Source organism: Miniopterus schreibersii (genome assembly GCF_964146895.1).
Source record: "Miniopterus schreibersii genome assembly, chromosome: 14".
Taxonomy (NCBI): domain Eukaryota; kingdom Metazoa; phylum Chordata; class Mammalia; order Chiroptera; family Miniopteridae; genus Miniopterus; species Miniopterus schreibersii.
Window position 1 is genome coordinate 3,939,034 of NC_138114.1, and position 24,635 is coordinate 3,963,668.

At 53.3% G+C, this 24,635-nt stretch overlaps 1 protein-coding gene and 1 pseudogene across 2 annotated transcripts; one reads left to right on the forward strand and one right to left on the reverse strand.

Annotated features, from left to right (window-relative positions):
- Positions 1 to 362: 362 nt before the first annotated feature.
- MMRN2 (multimerin 2) lies at positions 363 to 24,431 on the reverse strand. The gene is made up of 7 exons (XM_081158773.1): positions 24,234 to 24,431; positions 7,376 to 7,504; positions 7,185 to 7,291; positions 7,003 to 7,083; positions 6,094 to 6,258; positions 4,275 to 5,930; positions 363 to 2,026 (listed from the first exon to the last, which is right to left on the reverse strand). The coding sequence occupies exons 1-7, from the start codon at positions 24,371 to 24,373 to the stop codon at positions 1,641 to 1,643; spliced, it is 2,664 nt and encodes an 887-aa protein (XP_081014899.1). The 5' UTR covers positions 24,374 to 24,431; the 3' UTR covers positions 363 to 1,640.
- LOC308567364 (tetraspanin-17-like) lies at positions 14,078 to 15,385 on the forward strand (annotated as a pseudogene). Its single transcript has 2 exons — positions 14,078 to 14,879; positions 15,349 to 15,385. The product of its transcript is annotated as a tetraspanin-17-like (transcript).
- Positions 24,432 to 24,635: the final 204 nt, after the last annotated feature.

Consider the following 24,635-nt stretch of genomic DNA (forward strand, 5'->3'; position numbering starts at 1 on the left):
AAGGGAAACCCTAAATGCTACGACTGCATTACCCCAAGTGTGCACTTAGCCATGGGTAACAGCGGCTCCGAGCAGAAAGGAGACACGAGTAGTCTTCCCAGCAACAAGGGTGACCTGGGGCCGCCTCCAGTCCCTGTTCGGAGTGGCCCACAAACCACGCCTTGCGTCGGATTGGTCTTGGCAAATAAGAGCTGCACCAGGTAAGAGACCCTGGCCCGAGGGAAGGGTAGTTAGACGAGGGTTGAACAGGAGCTGTTAGGAGAACCATCTCATATACAGATGAAAAAAGTTCAAGAAAGGTTGTGTTTAGCCCAACGTCAAGCCTTCAGTGGCAGAGCGGCCAGGGAGACTGTTCCTTTCAGCCCTGGTGTCCCACGCAGCAAGTGAGCACACCAGCCTCAGCGGTAAACTCTGAGGGACAGTCTGAACTAATGATCCCCAGAAAACATGAGGGGCTGGAACTTAGTTAACCTTGACAGCCAGCTCCTGTCCGTTCTCACTCCCCAGCCCAATCTGATGTTCTTACAGAGAAGACCATGGTCAGCAACTGTCGAATGCCTTCTACCAAAATAAAGACGTTCCTGACAGCTGGATGACTGCTTTCTCAAGCCTGTTTGCTCTAGAATATGATTTTTTGGAAAACCATCTATTGATATTGCAAGACTAACTGCAACTCTGAGCTGTACTGTCTCATCCAGTGAACATCAGTGCCTGCTGCGGGGAGACCTCTGCGTGTTTTATGCAGAATTAACTGAAATGAAAATAAGTGTGGCCTAGAATAATCGGAGTCACATTTATCGCAAATAGTTTTATTTTGTCCCACGTCCCCACCCCTTCCCCACATCTCCTCCCTCAGTAAACCAGGCAGAGCTTGGGAGGACGCTGCTTTATTACAGGGTGAGGAAGACAAGGGAGATGATACGGTCTCCCTCCCTCCTCTCTCCACTCCCTTCCTGGTGGAGATGCTAATAAGAATTAGGGTGGCCTAGCCTCAAGAGGAAGTAAAAAGGTGGAACCAGGCACATTTTAGCTCACGCTTGGCCTATGCTGGCCTTTGTCCTGGGTGAGGCAAGGAGAGAAAGAAGTTAAGGTAACGCCACAGGTGAACTCAAGGGAGGACTGGGACTAAGGCCTAACACCCGACCAACTGACAATTTCTGTTTCCAACTGACAGAGACCAAACAGGTTGGTTTTCTCCTGCCCTGCAGTGACTGGAGACTGGTTTCCCATATTTCTGTCCTAAACAAATGCTTCCTGGAAAAGAATGACTTTCTGTCGTAAGATAGGGATGTGCAGAAGCTGGAGAGAGGGTGAGTGTTGTACAGGAGTTTTCAACCACAGGAGGAACAAAACACCAAGGATGCTGGAGAAGTCCGGGTGGTCAGAGCTGGGGTCCCAGCTGCACTGCCTTGGACCGCAAGGCACAGCAAGCCCAGCTGCACACTCCCCGCCCACGTCTAGCCCAGAGAGCAGCAGCCAGCCCCTCACCGTAGAAATACCCAACCCAGTGCGCCTAGAGGGGGGCCCTCTGTCTTTGCAGAGCTAGACCAGCTTGGATGGTCTCCAAACCAACCCCAGTCAGAGCCCCAGGGCAAGGAGAGCTGGGCAAGTCCACAAGCCGGGGCAGCTGCGCCCAGTGTTCAGGTCTTGAACAGCAGGAAACCCCCGAATGCAGTGCCCGGCGGGCTTCTCTTTATTACCGATCCCTGGGTTAACTCGAACCACACTCTCTCACCCTTTTGGAGCTCGGCCATAGCGAAGGTGGCTGCTGTGCTTCCGCTCCTCCGCTCCTCAGCAGCGCAGACCTGGGTCCGATGGTGGCCTCCAAACACCAGCTGCCCGGTGCCTGGCCCTGGGCCAAATTCAACGCTCACTGCAAAGAGGTAGACCCCTCGCTCAGGGGCTCGGAAGTAGCCATCTTCAGGGAAGTAGCTGCCGCCAGTGTTGACGTGAGTGGTGTTGAACTTCACTGTCTGCAGGGCGGCCACCCCTCCTGCAGAGCTGGCATAGAAGGCCACGGGGGACCCTGGAACGCAGGAGGCAAGTGCTCAGTGACTCACTCCCTTGGAAGGGAAATTAACTCTATGAGACCTGCCTTCCTCACCTCATTGAGATTATAAATAATAGGTCACTATTGCTACATAACCTGGACATTCCCAGCAGCTATGTATCTCAGAGAGTGGGAGCTCAGTAGCCAATTCTTAGTATTTCACTACTTGAGAGAAAGAACAACACAAGTCTGCTGTCTCTACTAGTGAACTTTTGTAAAAAACACTTTCTTGTTTGATCCCCTTTCCTTCCAACATCCTTGAGACGTGAGTACCCCTGGCTGAGGCTGGTCAGTGGCAGGCAGGGACAGCACCCAGGTCTGCCACTCCCACACCACTGCCCCTGGGCAGGAGGGGAAGGTACAGGGGAGGGGGGAAGGCTGGCCGCCTGGCCAGGATGCTCCCGAGTCCCACTGGGGTTCCAGCCACGACACTGGCCTTGGTACTGGCGAGGTCGCGCTCCTCGGGTGCTCCCTCAACACTTGATGTTTTCTCCGCCCCACCCCACCCCATTCCTCGGATGAAACCAAGGCCTAAAAGAGGAACACATCTGCAGCCCCAGGACTGCAGCCCCAGCCCTTTCACTCCCGGCCCAGCAACAGCCTGTGAATGACAAAACTTTGCTGTCCTCTGGTTCTGGCAGATTTCTGAGAATTAAAGTTCAGAAGATCTTTCCCATTTGTGTAAGATCCCTCACATCAAAGACCTGCAGCTGGCCCTGCAGCTCTCTCAGCGCCCGGGAGGTGGGGCGCTGGCCCAGCCTAAGGCTGGCCGGCCTAGAACGCCCTCTGCCGCTACCTGGTGCCCTGCACCTGCCCCAGCCAGCCTGCCGGGGAGCTGCCGCCGGAGCCTCCCCCAGCCAGTGGGCACCACGTGCCCTCAGGAGGAGGGAAGGTGGTGCTTCCAGATTTGCTAGCAGGCAAACTGAGACTGGGCTTCCCTGCAGGGTACAAATTCAAGCCCTATGGCCTTCCTGCAATTTTTATTTTTAATTTTAAGGGAAATTTCTTTAAGCGAAATACTGTAGTGGTAAATTCAGATTCCTAAACTATCAGACAATAAGGCCTTGACACTCACAAGTGGAATAAAGATGGAAGAGTTAGTGTAGGTGGACACAGCTTCAGTCCAGAAAATGCTGGGAAAACAGGAAAATGCCAGCTGGTTTCTACTAAATGTTAAGCCTTGTGCTATTTGGTAAAAGTATCTGTTTGTCTTCATAACGACCCTTGGTATGATTCTCCCATTTTTCAGAGGGAGAAACAGACAAGTGGTAATGGAGCCTGTGCTCTGTCCACTGCCACCAGGGAGACACAGGTCTCCAGGGCCATAGTGGAGGGTCAGTGGGAGCAGGCCTGGGGTGGGAGGTTCAGCGAGGCCTCAGATGTCCCAATATGCCAGGATAGGGCAGAGTACAGACTGCCCAGACGGTGGCCTTTTATCTAGCCCCATGTCTGGGTGAGAAGGTGGCCATAGCCCCAAGGCCAGCCTCTGGCAGGGGAGGGTCAGTTGAAGCACAGAGCTTAGTGATCCCCTTCCCAGGGCCACACTCAAGGAGAACATGGGAAGGCTGGCTGCACCTTGCTTCAGCCTCAGAACCAGGCTCTCAGGCCCAGGTCCCTAGGGCCCTACAGGGACCAGCCACACAGGGCAAGCGCCAGCACCCTAGAGACAGCTGGACTGGGTTCAGGGCTCCGAGCCTCTCACCAGCCGCGTGAGCAGGACACTTGCCCTGATGGAGCCTCAGTTTCAGGTGAGATGGCAGTGACAATGCATCACTGCGCTGCTGTGACAAAGCCCAAGGAGGCCAGTGCAGGGGACCTAGCACAGGGCAGGACTGGCCAACTATCAGCAGAATGAGCTCCTTTCAGGGCCCATGGCAAGTGACACTAGCTCCACCCACACCCTGGGGGGTGGAGTGGGGAGGTGAAGCGCCGAGGGGGAGGGATTCGAGGTGTGGCACAGAGGAAAGGACGGCGGGCCCCTCCTTGCCCGTGGTCAGCGGGGCCCGCAGCGGCCCTGTGTGTCTGCGTCTGCCAGCCTCAAACGGAGGGGCTCTGCTGCTCGCCCAGGGCTGGTGCCAGCGAGCTGAAGGCGCCCCTCCGCGGGCAGGTGAGTCGCGCGAGGGTGGTCAGCGCCGCCCCTTCTTCCCCGGCTGCCCCTGGGGCAGAAGAGCTCGCGGACGCCCCTTCCTCCCGCCGGGCCCAGTCCCCTGGCCCAGGGACTCACCTGCCCCGTGGGGCGCGGCGCCCAGGGCGCCGAGCACGGGCCCTTCGACGTGGGCGCCGCCCAGAGGCGCCGCGCGCCGCGTGTCCCTGCGCCGGGAGGCTTCCGGGCCTTGCCGCTTCCTCCCTTTGCCGCCCAGCACGGCCAGCCGGCCCAGGTCCAGGCTGACGTTGGCCGCCACGAGCCCGTGGAAGTTCCCGAAGAGGCCGTGGAAGAGCCGCAGGTGCTGCTCCAGGGCGCGCTGCGTGGCGCCGGCGGCCGCGCGCACGCCCTCCAGGGAGCGGTTGAGCGCGGAGGCGGGGCCGGCGCAGCACCGCCCCAGCCGCTCCGCCTCGGGGCCCGCGGGGCCGCCCGCCGCCCGCTCCAGGGCCGCCACCCTGGCGGCCAGCTCGGCCCAGCCGAGCGCCTGGTCGCGCAGCCCCGCGGCCGCGTCGCGCAGGCCGGCGCGGATCTGCTCGTAGCGCAGGGGCAGCGGGCCGGGCGCCTCCGCGGCCAGCAGCTCCTCGCCGAAGAGCGCGGCCAGCAGCGCCTCGTGCCGCAGCGCGTCCTGCAGCAGCGCCGCGAACGAGTCGCGCAGCCGGCCCACGGCCCCGCGCAGCGCGCCCGCCGCCGCGCCCAGCGCGCCCGCCTCCGCGCGCAGCGCCTGCAGCTGCGTCCGCAGCCGGGCCCGCTCGCCGCGCGCCTGCTGGGCCTCCGCGCGCTGCTCCTCCAGCGCCCGCCACACGGCCGCCACCGTGCGGTTCAGGGCCCGCAGAGAGCCGGCGGCCCCGCGCGGCAGGTCGGGGCCCGCGCGGGGCTCGGGCGCGGGGCCGGCGCGCGTGGCGTTCCCCTGGCCGTCCGGCAGCGCGTCCAGGCCCGGGGACAGCTGCTGGCAGTGGCAGTCCTCCGCGTACTTGATGAGGTCAGCGTGGCCGCCCTGCAGGTGCTGGAGGGTGAGGTTGAGCTCCAGGAGCTGCCGGTCGGTCTCCACCTTGCTCTCCTCCATGACCAGCGACCTCTCCATCAGGAGGACCCGCAGCTCGCGGAGCTCCTGCTGGTGCCCCTGCAGCTTCTCCATGCGCTGCTCCACCTTGCTGATCTGCTCAAAGTTCTCGTCGGACTCGGCGTACAGCTCCTTGATCTCATCCACGTGCTGGGCCAGGGTGGCCTTCATGTCCGCCAGGGTGCTCTGCAGGGCCTCGTCCCTGTGGCTGTTGGCCAGGTGCAGCGCTGAGAGGTTCCTCTGCAGCTGGCTCAGCCTGGCCTGCAGGCTCTCTGGCTCGGGCCTTGCCCCTGCGCCTGCCCCTGCCGCCACCAGGCTGCCGTTGGACCCCAGCTGTTCCTGGGCCTTAAGGAGCCTCTTCAGCTTGGTGTCCACACTGGCCTGGACCTCAGAGAGGGAGCGGTTCAGGGAAAGGTGCTGGGTGTGCAGGCGGTCCCGCACGTCCTGCTGCAGCTGGCCCACTCTCTGGGTGTTCTCCTGGACCTTGGTCTCAAATTTGGCACTGAGCTCCTGGAAGTCAGCCCTGGGCACAGTGCTGTCCTGGACCATCCTGATGGCCTGTCGGTTGGCCTCCACATCAAGAGATAGGTTTCTGATGGCCTCGAAGAGGCTGTGCAGGCTTTGGTTAAAGCCACTCCAAATGGGGCTGAAATGCTCCAAGGATCTGACAGGAAACTCTGCAACAGATGCATGCTTTGACACAAAGCTGTTGGAGCAGACACCCTCCCCAGGTGGGGGCCAGAGGGAGGTCCTCTGAGGTGGGGGCCTTCCTGCTTCCCCTCCTACTCACCCCCTTGGGTATAACCAGGTTCTCCCCAGCCCCTGGAGCCTGCCACTCACCAGGCTCCGCCTGATTTGCATCAGTCGAAGCAGCTGTGAGGTTGCTTGCTGGGGCCTTCCCCAGGCCTGGGAGGCTCTCTGCCATGTGGTGAATGTCATTCTGGACGTCTCTCAGCAGGCGTTCCTGCCGCACCATGACGTTGTTGGTCTCAGCAGCCGGGTGGCCTGAGGACACATGAGAAATAAGTATTGAGGGCTAACTCTCCAGGCCTGGGCAGATCATAAGGTACAGAGATTTCAGGGTTGAGAGCAGAGGGGTGTCTGCTGATGTCCTCTGAGCAGCAGCTTAGAAGCCTTTAGCCCCAGAAAGGGAAATACCTGGTAAGTGATCCCTCCCCCGGCTGCCCACACCCACAGCAGACATGACTAGTCAGTCATGGCACATTTCCCTCCTCAGCCACATGGTCATGGCCTCTTGACATTACTCTAGGCGGCCCTGTCAATAGATGGCGTTCAGCACATGAGGAAGCACATTCGCCCCCAACCTTGGCCCAGCCTTGAGAGGCCCAACAACTGGGGTCTCTTGGTGGTTCTCCTATGCCGACTCAGGAACAGGGGCAGCATGGCTTCTGTCCCTGGTTGAGGGGCAGGGGTTGGAAGGTTTCTTCCAGGCCATGGGAGCTGGTGCAGGTCAGGGGCAAGGCAGGTGCCAGGTGATGCCATCCTTCCTAGAGAGTGGGGTCGAGGAAAAGGGTGCATGTGCTTTGGCAGCAGGTGGATCGCCGCTGGGCCCTGCGAACCTGGCCCTGGGTGTGGTGTAGGGTGATGCAGAGCCACAGAGGGGCCCTGCTGGTTCTGGGAGCAAAGGTTTCCTGAAATGGCACTGCCTCATCAGAGGAGAAAGGGCCTGGACACATGGGTTCCCTCTGCCTGCCTGCCCCTCGTGCAGCTTCCAGGAGAGCAGCATACCTGGTTCCAAGCCAATGGGCCCATCCCAATGCTCCTGGAGGCCATCGCCTGGATCTTCAGGCTCAGGGGTCGCACTGGGATCTGCGGAGAGGAAGCATCAGATATTGACCCAAGAGGTCAGAAGAGTTGCATGACCTCTGGGGTCCGAGGTTGAAGCAGGAGGTGACCACAGGGAGCCCTACCATGGTGCTGGCAGTCAGAGCCAGCAAAGCCCGGGCAGCACCTCCAGGCCACAGAGGCCAGCACCTTCTGCTTGACCTGGTACACCGGCTTGTGGGCCACGCGGTACCTGGAGAAAGAGAAGCAGCTCAGTGACTCCAAGTGAGCCAGTGCAGGAGCTGGACTGAGGGATACCCCAGCCTGCCCGACTCACATGACTTTGACTTTCTGGCAGTCCACAGCTCCCTGGGGACACGGCTGCTGCGAGTGAAGAAGGAATTTCTCTGTTTTGCAAGTGGCTACAAAGGTGACCAGCCTGGACTTCTGGTAGGGGCACCAGTTACTGGAAAAATCGAACCAGAGGAGAGGGCTGCTGAGCCATGCCCAGGCACCCCACAACCCTTCCTAGAGGTCACGAGGAGTGCCAGTGCTGGGGCTCCAGCCCTGCTGCCCACTCTACCCAGTGCCATGGACTCCAAAGCCCACTGGCCTAAGAAGGGCTCCAGAGCAAGAGCTCCCCAAGCCCCCAAGGGCACCTGTCAGGAAGCTTCCCCAGGGCCAATACAGAGAGGCTGAGGAGGCCCCCAAAGTCACACAGCAAAATCACCCACAGAGGCAGGAAGGACCCTAACTTTCTCCCAGTGCCCCGCAGGCAGCATGGTGCCGCTGGGCCTGAAGAGTCCTGGGTTTGAACTTCACACTTTCTGGTTGTGTGACCTTGCACAAGACACTTAGAGAGCTTCCATTCTCCATTGTGATACCCTCCTCCAAGTGGGCAGATAAGTTCAGTGCCTGGCTCCTGACAAGGGCTTGATGGACGCTGCAGCACTGTCCCTCCCCCGTCACCACTCAGCTTTCTTCACCAGGGACCTGGCCACAGGAAGGGCACTTGCTCCCTAGTCAGGCCCTATTATGGCCATTATGGAAATAGAATTTCAAATAGTTATAGGGGAAGGCAGCTGGCCAAGCAGTCCCTTCTCTGGGAAAAGCCACCCACACTGAAGTCCAACAGGGTGGTTGGGGGGCATGCTCAGCTTCCTGAGTACCAGGAGGCAGCCCTCCTGTCCAAGAGTGGGGAGATGCTCACTGCTGACAGAGCCTGAGCTCACTGACCCGCTGGCAGACTTGAGGGGCTCAATAGAAGGCCCTCCCCCTGCAGTCAGCTCCCAGAGCAGAGCTCTCCAGAGTTGCAAGTGGTAGTGACCTCCAAGGCTCCGTGCAGCTCAGCACCTCTTGGGTACCAGGTTCTGGGCTCAAGCTCAGCAGCACTCAGTGCCGATACGTTAAGTGCAGACCTTCCCTTCAGGGTCCTAAGGGAGAGCGGGCAATCTTAGATGGGTGACAGGTGCTATGACCTGGGAAGACTATCAGAATGAGGTGGTAGTTGGGCTGCATCTTACACAGAGAGGTGAAGTGAAGCACCAAGAGCTGTGACAGAGGTGTGTGTCCCCACAGAGGTGCAGAGGGGTGAGGGGGGAAGGGGCTACTTAAGAGAGGCTACAGAGGTAAAAAGCCAAATTGTGGAGGCCTTGAGTGCCAGCTGAAGTGCAGAACTATGCCTTGAAGGCATGAGAAATCATGGAGGGGTTTAAGCAGGGAAGTGACATGAAAGCCACCTCACTCCTTCGTGGGTGCAGAAAGGACAGGAGAGGGCAAGACCTAAGTGGTTGTGTCAGGATCTAGGTCAGAGACAGTGGCAGTGTGCACTGGATGGGGGCGGTAGCTATGGAGAGAAATGGCCCCATTTGTGAGATATTAGGAAGCAGTGTTCAGGGACCTTGGAGATGGAGTGGCTGTTGGGGCTGGGCCTTTACTCTCTGGAGCTGATCTCTGTCCTGGGGCCATTAGGCACTGTCACACAGGGATGGCGCTGCGGGGGTGGGGGCGGAGAGGAGGGATTGAGGCGGACTAAGTGACCGTATCTATTTTGGGGCATGTACTGGAGGCAACCAATCAGTTTGATGTTTCTCTTTCTCTCTTTCACTAAAAATCAATAAATATTCTCAAGTGAGGAGATATATATATATATGTGATATATATATTACATATATATATATCACATATATATCATATATATATATATATCAGGGTAAAGTTAAAGAAATTTCCCTAAAAGAAGAGCAAAGAGAGAGATAGAAAGTAGAAGAGCCCGGCTGGGTGTGGCTCAGCGGTTGAGCGTCGACCTAGGATCCAGGAGACCGGGGTTTGATTCCCGGTCAGGGCACATGCCCGGGTTGCCGGCTAGGCAGCCAATCAATGACTCATCATTGATGTTTCTCTCTCTCTCTCTCCTCCTCCTTTCCTCTCTCTGAAATCAATAAAAATATGTTAAAAAAAAAAAAGTAGAAGAAAAAGATTTTAAAAAAACAGGAGCAGTGTTAGAAATCCAACATCCAAACAGTAGGTGTTTCAGAAATAGAGAACAGGAGGAAATCGTCAAGAGATATATATATAATTTCACAAGTGAAGGTCTTGGATCTTTAGATTCAAAGAGGCCACAAATTACCCACAATGCAATGAAAATAAACTGACATCCAAGCACATTATCATGACATTTTATAACTCTGGGAATGAAAATGAGTTTACATTTTCCAGAGAGAAAAACCAAGACAGACAGACACACACCCACACCCACCCCCCCCCACCCCCCCACACACACCCTCCACACACATATACTCACACACACACACCCCACACACTCACACCCCCCACACACACTCACACCCCCCCCACACACACTCACACCCCCCTACATACCACACACACCCACACACTCACACACTCACATCCCCCTACACACACACACCCCACACACCCCACACACACACATACACACACACACACACTCACACACACACTCACACACACACACACACACACTCTCACACCCCCCTACACACACACCACACACCCCCACACACACTGCTAATTAGAATGGCCTTTATCCTCTTGGCAGCAATACTGGAAACTAGAACATAGTGGAGAATTGCCTTCAAAATACTGGAGAAAAACTATTTCCAATTTAGAATCCAATACCCAGCCTGTCAATCAAGGTAAGGAGAGCAGAATAATTTTCTTTTTATAATCCTCACTCGAGAACATGCTTCGAGAGCAGAAGGGGGAGAGAGGGAGAGAGAGAGAAACACCGATTCAGAGAGAAACATTGATCCGGTGCCTTCCACACGTGCCCTCCCCAGGGATCTACCTGCAACTCGGGTACGCACCCTGACCGGGACTCGAACCAGCAACCCTTCGGTGGACAGGACAATGCTCAACCAACTGGGCCACTCTGACAGCACAACAACATTTCAACGTGCTAGGTTTCAAAGCATTTTCCCCCCAGCACCTCTTGTCTGGGAGCTACTAGAGCAGTGATTCTCAATCTTGCCACCAAATCTTCACATCAAAGCCATAGAATGGCACTTTAAAAATAAGAGCTTCAGGCCCCACCCCAGGCCAGTTAAATGAGATTCTCTGGGGTTGGGGCCTGGGCATCAGTATTTTCAAGCTCTCGAAGTCATTCTAAGGCACTGCCCAGAACTAAGTACCTCTGCGCCAGAAGATTCCACCAAAAAGAGAAAGGGAAAATCAAAGATGATGACAGAATAGGGAGAAGTTACACTCACCTCCTCCCAGGACCAAACCAGAATTACAGATAAATCATAGAACAATAGAATAACCAACTGAGACTAGCTGAATAGAACTCTTATAACCAAGAATTTATAAAGAAGCCACATTGAGACTGTTAGGAAGGGAGGAGACATGAAAAAGCCTGGCCCCACACCCACCTGTGGCAGTTGAGAACCTGGAGGGATATCTCAGCTGCAAAGTTTCCCCTGAAGAGTGAGTGGTTTCTTCAGCCTGGAGCACCAGAGCCAGGAAGAGGAGCCCACATAACATCTGGCTGTGAAAATCAGGGATTCCACCAAGGAGAGACTGGAGTCAGCTAATAACTCAGGTGCCCTCTTAAAGTGGCCAAAAATCTTGTTTGTGGCCACTTACCCTGGGCTCTGGCAGAGGGAAAGTGGCTCAGAGCAGACTGGAGTCATACAGGGAAAGACTGGGCTGTGTGGCTCTGGAGAGAGGGCTGAAGGGACAGCCACCAGGGTCCCTGTGCTTAGTCCCTCTCCCACACCACCCACAGATGCTGTGTTTCCTGGGTCAAGCACTCCCCTCTATATGGTATAGCCTGGGGGAATGCACTAGTCCCCCACCGTCCTGACTCCCTGTGTCCCTGCCCTGCCAAGCTTGAGGCTTATGGAGGAGCCTGCTGGCTGCGGCCAGCCTGGGTTCATGGTGCAGACTTTCTTGGAGGGCTCTTGAGAAGGTCCAGGGAGACTTGGGGTGTCAGAGACACACAAAGAGAGGCTGAGTTGTGTGGTTCTAGGGTGAGGGGCCATTTTTCTCTCACATGCCTGACCAGTACCACTGTAACTGTGCACAGCCCTCCCTCCACACGGCCGATGAACTCTGATGGCCAAGCCCTGATGACTCCCTGAGTCCCCGCCCCACCACAAAGGTGAGTAGGCCCCAGGAGGGTGGTGGCTAGCCTTGGTGTACACTGAAACTTCTGCCGAGTGGTCTAAGACACAGCACTGGCACCCAGTTTGAATCTGTATCAACCTGGTGACTCACTGAGAACGTTCCTCACACACACTGCATACCACTAGAGGGCTCTTTCAGTGACTGAGCCTAACAGGCTGCCAGCAGCTGGAGGTGGATCTTGAGATGCTTGGGACTTTTGTTGACCTGCCCTTGGGCTTGGTGCTGGTGGAAGCTGGCCTTGGTATGCAGCTTGGCCGCTCTCATGCATATGTAGGCCAAGCAGAGGCAATCACAAACTGTGGATTGTTTTGTAGCTCCAAACAGGTATCCCAGGACTGGTCACAGCCAGTGCCTGATATTGATCTGCACTGGAGTCCCTCCCAAGAGGCCCCAGAACCAACACACCCAGTGGTGGGCTTCAAACCACATCAGAGTACAACCCAACTACCTCCACAAGTGGCACACCCAAAGGGAGATCTCGGCAGGCACCAGACCATGCTGGAGCGAATTCCACTTCAAGGTTCAGCTCACACACGGCAGCTCATACATTGTGGTAGGGTTCAGTTCTCACAGTCAGCCAGCTTGAGGGTCAACCCTACCCATAGATGGCCAACAGCAATCAAGACGCATCTGCAACAAGAGGGTTCACATAACTCACACAAGAGACATTCTTGGAGTACCTAGCTCAGGTGATTAGGGAGACTACACCACTAAGGCCCACAAAACACCTACTACATAAGGTCACCATACCAAGAACACAGCAGATCTACCTAATACACAGAAACAAATACAGAGAGGCAGCCAAAGTGGGGAGACAAAGAAACATGCCCCAAATGAAAGAATAGGAGAAATCCCCAGAAACAGAATTCAATGAAATGGAGGAAAGCAATTTACCAGATATACATTTCAAAACAATGGTTATAAGGATGCTCAAGGAACAAGGAAGAATGGATAAACTCAGTGAGAACTTCAACAAATAGTAAGCATAAGAAAGGACATAGAAACCATAAAAAAAAGTCAGAAATGAAGAACACAATAAATGAGCAGGCAAACAGCTTGGGGAGGTGGGGGGAGCAGCAATATGGGAGTGGGAAAGGGATTGAGCAAAAAAGAGAGAAAACTCATGGACATGGACAACAGTGTGGTGATGGAGGGGGAACGAGGGTGGAAGTGGAAGAGGGCATAGAAGGGATAAATGATGATGGTAAAAATAAAATAAATTTGTTTTTAAAATGAGCATAATTTAAGGGACCTCTGAGACAACATCAAATATAACATTTGCATTAAAGGGATAACAGAAGGAGAAGAAAGAGAGGAAGGGATTGAGATCTATATGAAGAAATAATTACTGAAAGCTTCCCTCACCTGGTGAAGGAAAAAGACACACAAGTCCAGGAAGTGCAGAGTCTCAAACAAGATGAACCCAAAGAGACCCACACCAAGAAACATCATTATTAAATGCCAAAGGTTAAAGACAAATAGAGATTCTTAAAAGCACCAAAAGCAAAGTGGGTAGTTACATACAAGGGAGCTCCCATACGACTGTCAGCTGATTTTTCAACAAAAACTTTGCAGGCCAGAAGGGATTGTCACGAAATATTCAAAGTGATGGAAAACAAGGGCCTGTAACTAAGAATTATTCTACCCAGCAAGGCTATCATTGAAAATGGAAGGAGAAATAAAAAGCTTCTCAGACAATAAAAAAGCTAAAGGAGGTCATCACCACCAAACCAGTATTACAGGAAATGTTAAAGGGCCTTCTTTTAGAAGAAGAAAAAAGAGAAACATAATTATAAAGAATAGGCAATAAATACATACCTATCAATAATCACTTTAGATGTAAGTGGCTTAAGTGATCCAATTAAAAGGCAGGGTAGCACCTGGCCAGGCGTGGCTCAGTGGTTGAGCATGACCCAGGATCCAGGAGGTTGCAGTTCGATTCCTGGTCAAGGCACATGCCCAGGTTGAGGGCTCGATCCCCAGTGGGGGGCATGCAGAAGGCAGCCGATCAATGACTCTCTCATCATTGATGTTTCTCTCTCTCTCTCTCCCTCTCCCTTCCTCTCTCTGAAATCAATAAAGACATATTAAAAAAATGTTTTTTAAAAAAAGCAAGGTAGCTGAATGGATAAGAAAGCAAGACCCATATATATGCTGTCTACAAGAGACCCACCTCAGAATGAAAAAAATACACACAGACTGAAAATAAAGGGATGGAAAAATATATTCCATGGGCTCTGTGTAGCCTTGGCCATGAAGCCGCAGCCGCCGGGCTAGGTCCCGAGTGGCTCTAGCCCAGGGCTGCCCGCGGAGAGCTGGGCCCAGCCCCCCTCCCGGCTCCGGTCCCCGGGCCGGCGGGCAGCCACTCACCATGCCCGGCAAGCACCAGCACTTCAAGAAACCCGAGGTTGGCTGCTGCGGGAAATACTTCCAGTTTGGCTTCAACATTGTCTTCGGGGTGTTGGGAGCCCTGTTCCTAGCCATCGGGCCTGGGGTGAGAAGGGCGCTCTCTCCAACATACCGGTGCTGACAGCTCTGGGAGGACTTGACCCTGTGTGGCTGTTTGTAGTGGTTGGAGGCGTCATGTCGGTGCTGGGTTTTTCTGGCTGCATTGGGGCCCTCCGGGAGAACACCTTACTGCTCAAGTTTTTCTCAGCGTTCCTCAGCCTCATCTTCTTCCTGGAGCTCGCAACAGGGATCTTGGTCTTGGTCTTCAAGGACCGGATACGAGACCAGCTCAACCTCTTCATCAACAACAATGTTAAGGCCTAGCGGGACGACATTGACTTCCAGAACCTCATTGACTTCGCTCAGAAATACTGGTCTTGCTGAGGAGCCTGAGGGCCCAATGACTGGAACCTCAATATCTATTTCAACTGCACTGACTTGAACCCTAGCCAGGAGCGCTGTGGGGTGCCCTACTTCTGCTGTGTTAGGGGCCCTGCGGAAGATGTTCTCAACACCCAGTGTGACTATGATGTCAGGCTCAAACTGGAGCTGGAGCAGCAGGGCTCCATCCACACTAAAAGCTGTGTGGGCCAGTTTGAGAAGTGGCTGCAGGACAACCTGATCATCATGGCCGGGGTCTTTGTGGGCATTGCCCTCCTCCAGATCTTTGGCATCTGCCTGGCCCAGAACCTAGTGAGTGACATCAAGGCAGAGAAGGCCAAGTGGTGAGAATGCCACGCTGGCCATGGATACCCGCCTGGCCTACCCAGGGACCTGCCACTGTGCCATGATGGGCACAGCTGCAGGAGGCATTTCTGCTTGGACCTGAGTCCCATGTGGGGCTCGTATGTGGGTGTACTGTGTGCCCACAGAGAAAGTCGTATGACTCTGCCTGGGTTGCCTGTTCTGCACTTGTGTGCATGGAGGTATGTGTGTTAGTGTGGGTATGCATAGGGAGCCACTGTCTCCACTGTTGCACGGTAGGCTCTCCAGGGGACTAGGAAGGGCGCAGGCTGGGACACACCTCTCTGCATGGTGGTATGGGGCGGGCGCTGGGGCCTGAGATATGGCCTCACGCAGCTTCAGAGTTCTCTGTTAGCTGTGACCTTGACCCTTCCAGGATCTCACTTCAGCCCCAGTGTCTCAGACTCTAAAATGAGTCCAAGAATTTTTTCTCCCTTGCTTGCCTCTCAGGATCAAACATGATGATGGCTACGAACTACTCAAGTAAACAAAACCTTGAAAACTAAAATATATATATATATTTCATGCAAATGGAAACCAAAAAAAGCTAGGATAGCAATGCTTATTATCAGACAAACTAGACTTTAAAACAAAGGCTATATAGTAAGAGGACATTACATAAAGATAGAGGGAGCGGCCTAACAAGAGGACATAACCCTTATAAACATTTATGCACCCAACATAGGAGCACCTAAATATATAAAGCAAATCTTGATAGACGTAAAGGGAGAGCTCAACAGTAACACAGTCATAGTAGGGCATTTTAACACCCCACTGGCATCAATGGATAGATCTTTCAGACAGAAAATCAACAAGGCAACAGCAGCCTTAAATGACACACTAGACTGGATGGATTTAATTGATATTTTCAAAGCCTTTCATCCCAAAGCAGTAGAGTATACATTCTTCTGAAGTGGACATGGAACATTTTCCAGGATAGACCACGTTAGGCCATAAAACAAGTCAATTAATTTAAGAAGATTAAAATCATGCCAAGCATCTTCTCTAATTACAATCATATGAAACTAGAAATCAATTATAAGAAAAAACTGAAAAACACTCAAACACATGGAGGCTAAATAACATATTACTAAACAATTAATGGGTTAACAATGAGATCAAAAGAGAAATCAAAAGATACCTTGAACCAAATAAAAATGAAAACATATCAATCCCAAATCTATGGGACAGAACAAAAGCAGTACTGGGAGGGAAATTCATAGCAATATTTCAAAAAACAAGAAAAATCTCAAACAATCTAACCTTACACCTAAAGGAACTAGAAAAAGAACAACAAATAAAGTCCAAAGTGTGTAGAACGAAGAAAATAATAACGATCAGACTGGAAATAAATAAAGCTGATAAACCTTCAACGAGACTCATCAAGAATATAAGTGAGGCCTCAAATAAATAAAATCAGAAATGAAAGAGGAGACGTAACAACTGGCACACAATAGAGAGCCCAGGAATAAGCCCATGCCTAACGTACAGTGGGGTGAAGACCCTATTCAATAAATGGTATTGGGAAAATTGGACAGATACCTGCAAAAAAAAAAAAAAGAAACTAGACACCTTCTTGCACCATGTGTAATAATAAACTCAAAGTGAATTATCGACTTGCCCTGGCGGGTGTGGCTCAGCTGTTGCAGCACCGTCCTGTCACCAGGAAGGTCGTGGGTTTCATTCCCAGTCAGGGCACATCCCAGGCTGCGGGTTCTGTCCCCAGTTGGGGTGCATGTGGGAGGCAACCAATTGATGTTTCTCTCACTTCGCTATTTTTCTCTCTCCCCCTCTTCCTTCCTCTCTCTAAAATCAGTTTTTCTAAAAATGTCCTCAGGTGAGGATTAAAAAGAAGAAAAAAGACCTAAAGAAAGTGAATTAAAGACTTAAATGTAAGACCTGAGGCTGTAAAGCTCCTAGAAGGAATAGAAGCAGTAAAACCTCTGAAATTCCTCCTAGCAATTTTTTTTCATTTCCTCGGGCAAGGGAAACAAAAGAAAAAATAAGCAAATGGGACGACATCAAAGTAAAAAGTTTTTGCACGACAAAGGAAACCATCCACAAAATGAAAAGACAACCCACTGAATAGAAGTTATTCGATGCATCTGGTAAGGGGTTAATATCCAAAATTTATGAAGAACTCATACAACTCAATAGACACATGAAAAGATGCTCAACATCACTAATCATCAGAAAAAATGCAAATTAAAACCACAATGAGCTATCACCTCACACCTGTCAGAATGGCTCCATCAACAGAGCAACAAACAGGCATCGGTGATATGTGCAGAAAGGGGAGCCTGGTGCACTGCTGGTGGGAATGCAGACTGGGGCAGCCACTGTGCAAAGCAGTGTGGAGGGTCCTCAAAAAATTAAAAATGGAGCTGCCTTTTGACCGAGCAAATTTCACTTCTGGGAATATATCCAAAGAAACCCAAACACTAATTCAAAAGAATACATGCACCCCTATGTTCATTGTAGCGTTATTTACAATAGCCAAGATACGCAAGCAACCCAAGTGCCCATCAATAGATGAGTGAATAAAAAAGTGGTGGTACATACACACACACACACACACACACACACACAGACACACACACACACACACACAAGGACTATTACTCGGCCATTAAAAAGAATAAAATCTTATCATCTGCAACAGCATGAATGAACCTAGAGGGTATTATGCTAAGTGAAGTAAAATACCATATGATTTCACTTATATGTGGAATCCAAAGAACAAAATAAGTAACAAACAAAATTGAAAAAGACTCATAGATTCAGAGAACAGACTGATGGCTGCCAGAGGGGAGGGTGGTTTGGGGGACTGGGTGAAAAAGGTGAAGGAATCAAGAAGTCCGAATGGGTGGTTATAAAACAGTTGTGGGGATGTAAGGTTCAGCACAGGAAATACAGTCAATGACACTAATTAATAACTATGTGTGGTGCCAGGTGAGTACTTGAAATATTGGGAGTAACACTTTGTAAAGTATATGATTGTCTAACCACTATGCTGTACACCTGAAACTAATACAAAATATTACTGAATGTAAACTATAATTTTTTTCAAACATATCTTTGTTGATTTCAGAGAGAGGAAAGGAGGGGGAGAGAGAGAGACAGAAACATCAATGATGAGAGAGTCATTGATCGAGCCCCCAGCCCGGGCATGTGCCCTGACCGGGAACCAAACCCCTATCGCCTGGATCCTAGGTCGATGCTCAACCACTGAGCCACGCCGGCCGGGCTATAAACTATAATTTAAAAATAAAATTCAAAAAACATTTTTACCCTCACCCAAGGATATGCTTATTGATTTTAGAGAGAGGAAGGGAAAGAGAGAAACATTGATGGGAGAGAGAAACATAGGCTGGTTCACACCCCGACTGGGGATCGAACCCTGATCAAGAATTGAACCTGCAGCCTTTTGGTGCACGGGACAGCGCTGCAAGGACTCCTCAATTTTTCAAAATATCACTTGTTTAAAAAGCTAGATTGTAATAACAATTCAGAAAATCTTGCTGATTTGTTACCAAAGTGAGAACTATCATTTGGAAAGTAAATATAGAGAGCTACAAAACAAAACAAAAACCATGAGAGAGAGAACACCAAGGAAGAGGAGATCACCAGATTAGGACACAAGCGTTCCAGTAGGGAGTCCCCAGGGAGACGGTGCAGAGAGAGCCCAGGACAAGCGTGGGCAGTGGGTGAGGCCCGGTCCAGACGGGAGGGCAGCTGCAGCTCTGGCAGAGGTGTCTCCAAGGAGAAACAGATGGTCCAACACCTGACACGAGTGAAAGGTGAGTTCTGATGTGAGCAACTGGCTGAGAGTTTGAAATGTGACAAAAACACAGCAAACTAAGTAAAAGAAAAAATAATTTTGCTTCCTCTAGGGAAAAACAAAAATGCACAGGGGGAAAGAAAGATACACAGCTTTTTTCAAGTATCAATTCTAAGTAGCACTTGTAGTCATATGAATGTAAACACTCAGTATGGGAAAGTGATAGGAAGTGTGTGCCCTTGAGTGTGTGCCTATGTGTGCGCACTCATACGCACATGCATACATGTTGGGGTTGGGGTACAGAGTAGGATTGAGAGCTGAATCACAGAAAATACTACTTCCCAAGAAGCAGCCATATACGCATGCTAGAGATACAGCAATAGATGCCAAAAGAATCGCTTAAAGAGTTGGAAGTCATTGTCTTTGGGGACCAGAGAGGCCTGGGGCTTCTGATTGTCTCAACAAACACGTAGCATTTTTTACTCTACCCCAGAGGGTCAGCTAAGTTTTTCTGAAAAGGGGCAGACAGTAAATATTTTGCACAAGACTGACCATGTCATTTGTAGGGCACAGTGCAAAATGAAAATGCACGTCAACAATAGAGATGAAACCAAGTGTGGGCTCTTCTGAGTGCCGGCTGAGTGCTGTGTAGACTGCTTAGGTCACATGCCCATGAAGCTGGCCCTGACTTTAAGCAGAGAATGTCCACCCAACTCTGAAACAGTGGGCTGAACATGCTGGCCTCAGCTGCACAGACTGTTCCAAGGACCAGAAACTCAGCCCCCACCCTGGGCCCCAGGGAAATTCCTGGAACACAGGCTCAGCCCTAGAAAAAGCATTTCTCTGAACTAGTGGTTTTCAACTAGGGAGAGGGGACTTCCCTCCAGGTGTATTTGGCAGCCTCTGGAGACATTTATGGTTGTCACAACTGGGAGGGGAGGGGTGCTAATGGCATCTAGGGGGTGGAAACCAAGGATGCTGCTCAACACCCTACCATGCGCACAGCCCAGCCCTTGCACCACACGAGAGGATCAGCAAGTCCCAAATGTCACCAGGCCCAAGGTCGAGAAACACTTGCTCAGAACAGAGTCCACTCCTCGCACACCCTCTGAGCTGTCCGGAGGGTCCAGGAGGCCTGGGTCCCGGGCATGCTGGGCTTGGTCCAGCCTGCCAGGAGTGACTGCAACTTTCCACTGAGAGCTCCTGAACTGGAACCGATGGTGCCCACCCTTCCTGCCAGGAACTTTCTCTCCTGACCTGCCACAAGGGTTCCAGCAGCCAAAATTCTTCCTGCCCACACTCCCCACTCTTGGCAGCCCCATCCCCCTGGCATTGTGCAGGCTGCTGGCCCAGAAGCCCTGGGAACATTCCTGACCTTTGCTTTGGTTTCCTCCAGCTCTTGGCAGCTTCTTGCTGGCCCTCTGAGCCCCCCCACGCCAAGCACAGCTCGCTGAGGTGCCCCATTGTTCTCACTGCCTCCTGGTCTCAGGCCTGTGCCTGCTTTGCACCCTCATCTCCCAGGGGTCCATGGAGAAGCAGGCACCAGCCTCGAGATGAACGTGGGGGCCCTCCCGCCGTGTTTGGGCTGCCCTGGGCCTCCAACACGGCCCTTATCTGAGGCCCAGTCCCACGCAGGAGAGAGGTGAATGACCCCCTTACAGCTTCTAATGGGAGCTGGGTGGCCTGGGCTCTCCTCCCCTCCCCCTCCCTGTGACATTTGAGCAAGGCACACCCACCCCACCCCCCTAGTTCTGGAAAAGTGGAGGAAATTCTGCACTTCTGGCCCCCTGGGGCAAAGGGCTGCGCTATGGGGAAGGTAGAGAGCCTCTCGAAGGGAAAAGGCTATTGGAGCCTCCTGAATTATGGATGTGCTGCTCCCCCCCACACACACTTAAGTGCCTCTTAACTAGCCAGTAAAACCCACCTCCAGCTGCCCTGAAGTCTCCCTGGGGAGGAAGGGCATGTTCTCAGCATCCTTGCTCTCTGAGGCCCTGCATGCAGCTCGGAATGAGACCCCTGGGGTGAATTTGCAAGGCGTTGTCTCCAATCTAGAAAGGGGCCTTGGCAGAGGAGCCTGACCCACGGCAGCCAGCCCAGAGCCAGGCTTCTCTTACCACGAATCCTGCCAGTGGGGTCTTCCATGTTTGTGCCCACGGCCCTGCGCCTCAGGCAGCAGGACTGGGTGCAGGAGGTGTAGTTGCAGGCCTGGGCTCCATCCTGATCCTGTGTGAACCCCAGTGAAATGCATGACTCCTCCGGACCCAGCTGGCAAAAATCACATTTGTTCCTTGAGCAGGAGTCAGGAAGCTGATCCTGGGGGCTGGAGGCTGGGGGCTGGGGGCTGGAGTCTGGGGGCTGGGCCAGAGCGAATGCTGGGAGTGGGCCTTCTCCACTCCCACCCACGTCAAGGGAGGTGGGACATGGCCGCCTGGGATTTGCAGCCCAGCAGATGTGGGCCCAGCTCTGCCCTCTCTCTCAGAAGCTGTGTGGCCCTGGGTGGCAAGCCCCCACCCCAAGCCTCACAACATGTAAAGTGAGAAGGGTGGGTAAAGTGAGAGAAGGGTGGTGATGGCCGCGCTCAGCGGCCCCTCCGTCGGTCAGTCCTTCCTCTGAGGAGCCCACATCCTAAACTACTGCTCACTGGGCTCACTGGGCCCTGCTCCTTGGGGTCCCCAAGGACCTAGGAAGCAAGCAACCACATCCTTCCTCCACCCCTGGACCTGGCGCTGGGTACCAAGCTGTTTGTGGACAAAAATGGGGCCACATACTACGCCCGACAGGCTCGGGGAGGCCTGCATGGTGGGCCCCATGAACTCAGACTGGAAGTAACCACATAGGATGGTCTGAACAAATAATTCCCACCTAAAGCCAGGTCATGGTGGTCCTCGCATCCCCGGCCTGTAGCTTCTCTGACAAAGGTCAGTCTTTACCTAACTGAGCCTGTCTACTGTCCTTTTGCTCTAAGACAGCATACCTTTGGAATGTCAGTGATCTCCTTTTCAGACCCCTCAGGGCACCCCCAACACACACTGGAGCAGAGACCACAGAGCCCCTCATTGTCATCTTGTTCCCCCAAATACCATCTCTCTGCTGTAAATATTCATTATTAACTATCCCGTGTCCACCAATGTAAAAGAAGTGCCTCTGTTGTACTTTTTATCCAATCCCAGAGATTTCCCCAATCTGCTTTTTCCCACCCCCTCAATTTACCACCCATGGATTTCATGTCACCCCCTTAGCCTCCTCCTTCGATTCTAATGTATGAAATAAGCTGCAAAACTGCTGTTCTCTGGAGCATTTTCTCATCTGTTGAGATTTTGCTTCCTGGCTAAAATAAACTCATAAAAATTCTCTACAAGTTTGGGGATTTCTTACATTGACATGTTCAACCTTCTCCTTGCAAAGGGTCTTATTTGGGTCTCGGACCCAGGCCAGTCCTGGCCCCTGGCCTCAGAAACCGGTATGAGGGGCAAATGCAGGGCAGGAGGCCTGGCTCTGGCAGCCGGGGGTGGTGGGCCCACCAGGCTTACGGCTGATGGCGCTGGCACCCTGCCTGAGGAATGCCTGCTGTACCCCCTCCCTGCTGCAGGAGAAAGGCTGCCGTTCCTGCCTCTCCCTTCCCAGGAGCATGGGAATCAATCGGCCACGGAAGCTGTGCAGTGTTTCCTTCCTTTCTCACCAGCCCCTCCCCCTCCGGGGCCTTGAGGACCTGGGCTTGGCTGGTGGGAACTGAAGCTTCTGGGTTGTGGGAAGAAGACCCAGCTGGGACCCCCAGGAGCCCCTTGGGACTAGGGCTGGGACCCTGCCTGGGATTTCCTGGGCCAAGGTACCCTCTTACCCATCCACACGCTCTCTGCACAAAACAGAGCCACTCAGCCAAGTGAGCCCCACAAGACAGCCCCCGAGCAGTCCAGAGGCTCACCCTCCCTGGGGCTGAGGGAACGCAGGCCCTCCACAGCCCAGAGGTTGGGGAGAAAGAGGAGTGTCTCCTCCTTCCTTCCCATCCTCTAGGGTCCCTCATCTGCCCTTTCATCAAAGGGAGCAGGAGGGCCCAGCCCTAGTCCCAAGCGGTTAAGCATTGGTCTAGGATCCAGGAGATCGAGGTTCGATTCCGGGTCAGGGCACATGCAGGGTTGTGGGCTCGATCCCCAGCAGGGGGTGTGCAGGAGGCAGCCGATCCATGACTCTCATTATGGATGTTTCTATCTCTCTCTCTTCCTCTCTCTGAAATCAATAAAAACATATATTTTTTTAAAGGAGCAGGAGGCCCAGAGACAGGGGCACCGAGTGAATGGCTTTGGGGAGGGGAGGTGTGGTGCTTGGTCCTCAAAGCAGAGCCAGGTGGCTGGGTTCCCCACCAAGAGTCCCCTGTGCCTCCCAGACCTGAGAGGAACCGGGGGCAGGACAGGAATGGGGCCTCCCTAGTCCGTCTCCTGGCCAGTCCTTCCCACGTGGCCAGCCCTCCCTCACTGAGGGTCAGTGTGCACTGGTTCACTCTCACCCTTTGGCCTCCTGCTAATCGAATTTGCTTCATTTACCATGAAGAGTCGAGGGCTGTGTGAACTGTCCTGGGCAGATTCGAGCCGGGTGGGAGACTGGGCAGGTGTGAGCTGGTCTCACTCTCCAAATCCATAGAAATGCCCTCAATCAAGTTGGGGAGGGGAGCAGTGAGTGGGAGATTAGGCACATCTGGGGCCAGGTTTGCCTTTGAGTACCAGGGACCAGAGCATGAACTCCAGAGTCAGGCTCAGGTCCTGGTTCAGGCTCTCCTAAGCTGTGTGACCTTGGGCCAGCTGCTTAGCCCCTCTGAGCCTCAGACTCCTCCTCTGTAACTGGGGCTCTTGAGAGGATTAACTGAGATAACACTTGGCAAGTTGCCCGGCCAGTAAACAGCACCAGATGAGAACTGTGGGGTACCCTGAGGAGGGATCCATGGGCCTGGCACCTTATCAGCAGGAGGGGCCCTGGATAAGTGAAAGGCTGGAAAACAATGTCCTGGTCCAGTAGCCAGACCGCTCCACTGGATGCCACACCTCTGTCTGCTCTAGAGATGGGGTAGAGCACCCTCTCCCATCACTGTTGCTCTCAGAGCCAGCTGAGGACCCACACTACCCCCTGGGCACTCAGACCAAAAGCCAGTCCCCAGGAGCCTCTGTCCTTTATGGCTTATGGACCAGCCTTACCTGGACTCAGCTTTCAGAACTGACTGACTTCAAAGAACAGGAGCCACGGCCAGGCCAGCTGGAAAATTCTGGAACCACAGCCCCTCAGCACCCCATGCTGGGAGTGCTGCAGCCTCGCCCAGCCCCCAGGCCCCTTCCCTGACACAGGTCAGATGGAATTTCCCCGGTGGGCAGTCCAGGCTGGCTGGGGGCAGCCTCTTGAAGGGGATCCTGGCACCTAGCACCTCGTTCAGCCTCACAACTGCCCAGCCTATAGATAACATTAGCCCATTTCACAGATGAGTAACTAAAGTCCAGAGAGCCCCTGCTCTGGTTGAGCTGGGACTCAGACCTGCGCCAGGCTCTCCCCCAAGGCCCAGGCCCCTCCTTACCGTCTGATGGGTTCCCTGCCGACGTCCTCAGCCTCTGCCCTCCAGACCCCAGGCAGCCTAGTACCAGGCGCCTGGGCCAAGGTCCCCAGCAGCCCCCAGCCTAGGGCCCCCCCAAGGCTGAGCAGCAGTGTCAGGATCATCTTGGCAGTGGGCAGGTTCAGCCTCTGCCAGTGATTCCAGAAACTGCTTCGAGTGACGTCTCAGAAGGAAAAGAAAGCTGGGGACAACAAAGAGAGGAAGTGGCCTAGGCCAGCCCACCCGGTGCTTCTGGTCCAGCCCCTCACACACACACACACACACACACACACACACACACACACTCCCCACCCCCCACAGAGGCAGTCAACAACCAGCTGGTTCCCGTGCCCTGAGAGGACTTGCGTCAGGGACCCTGGAGGCTGG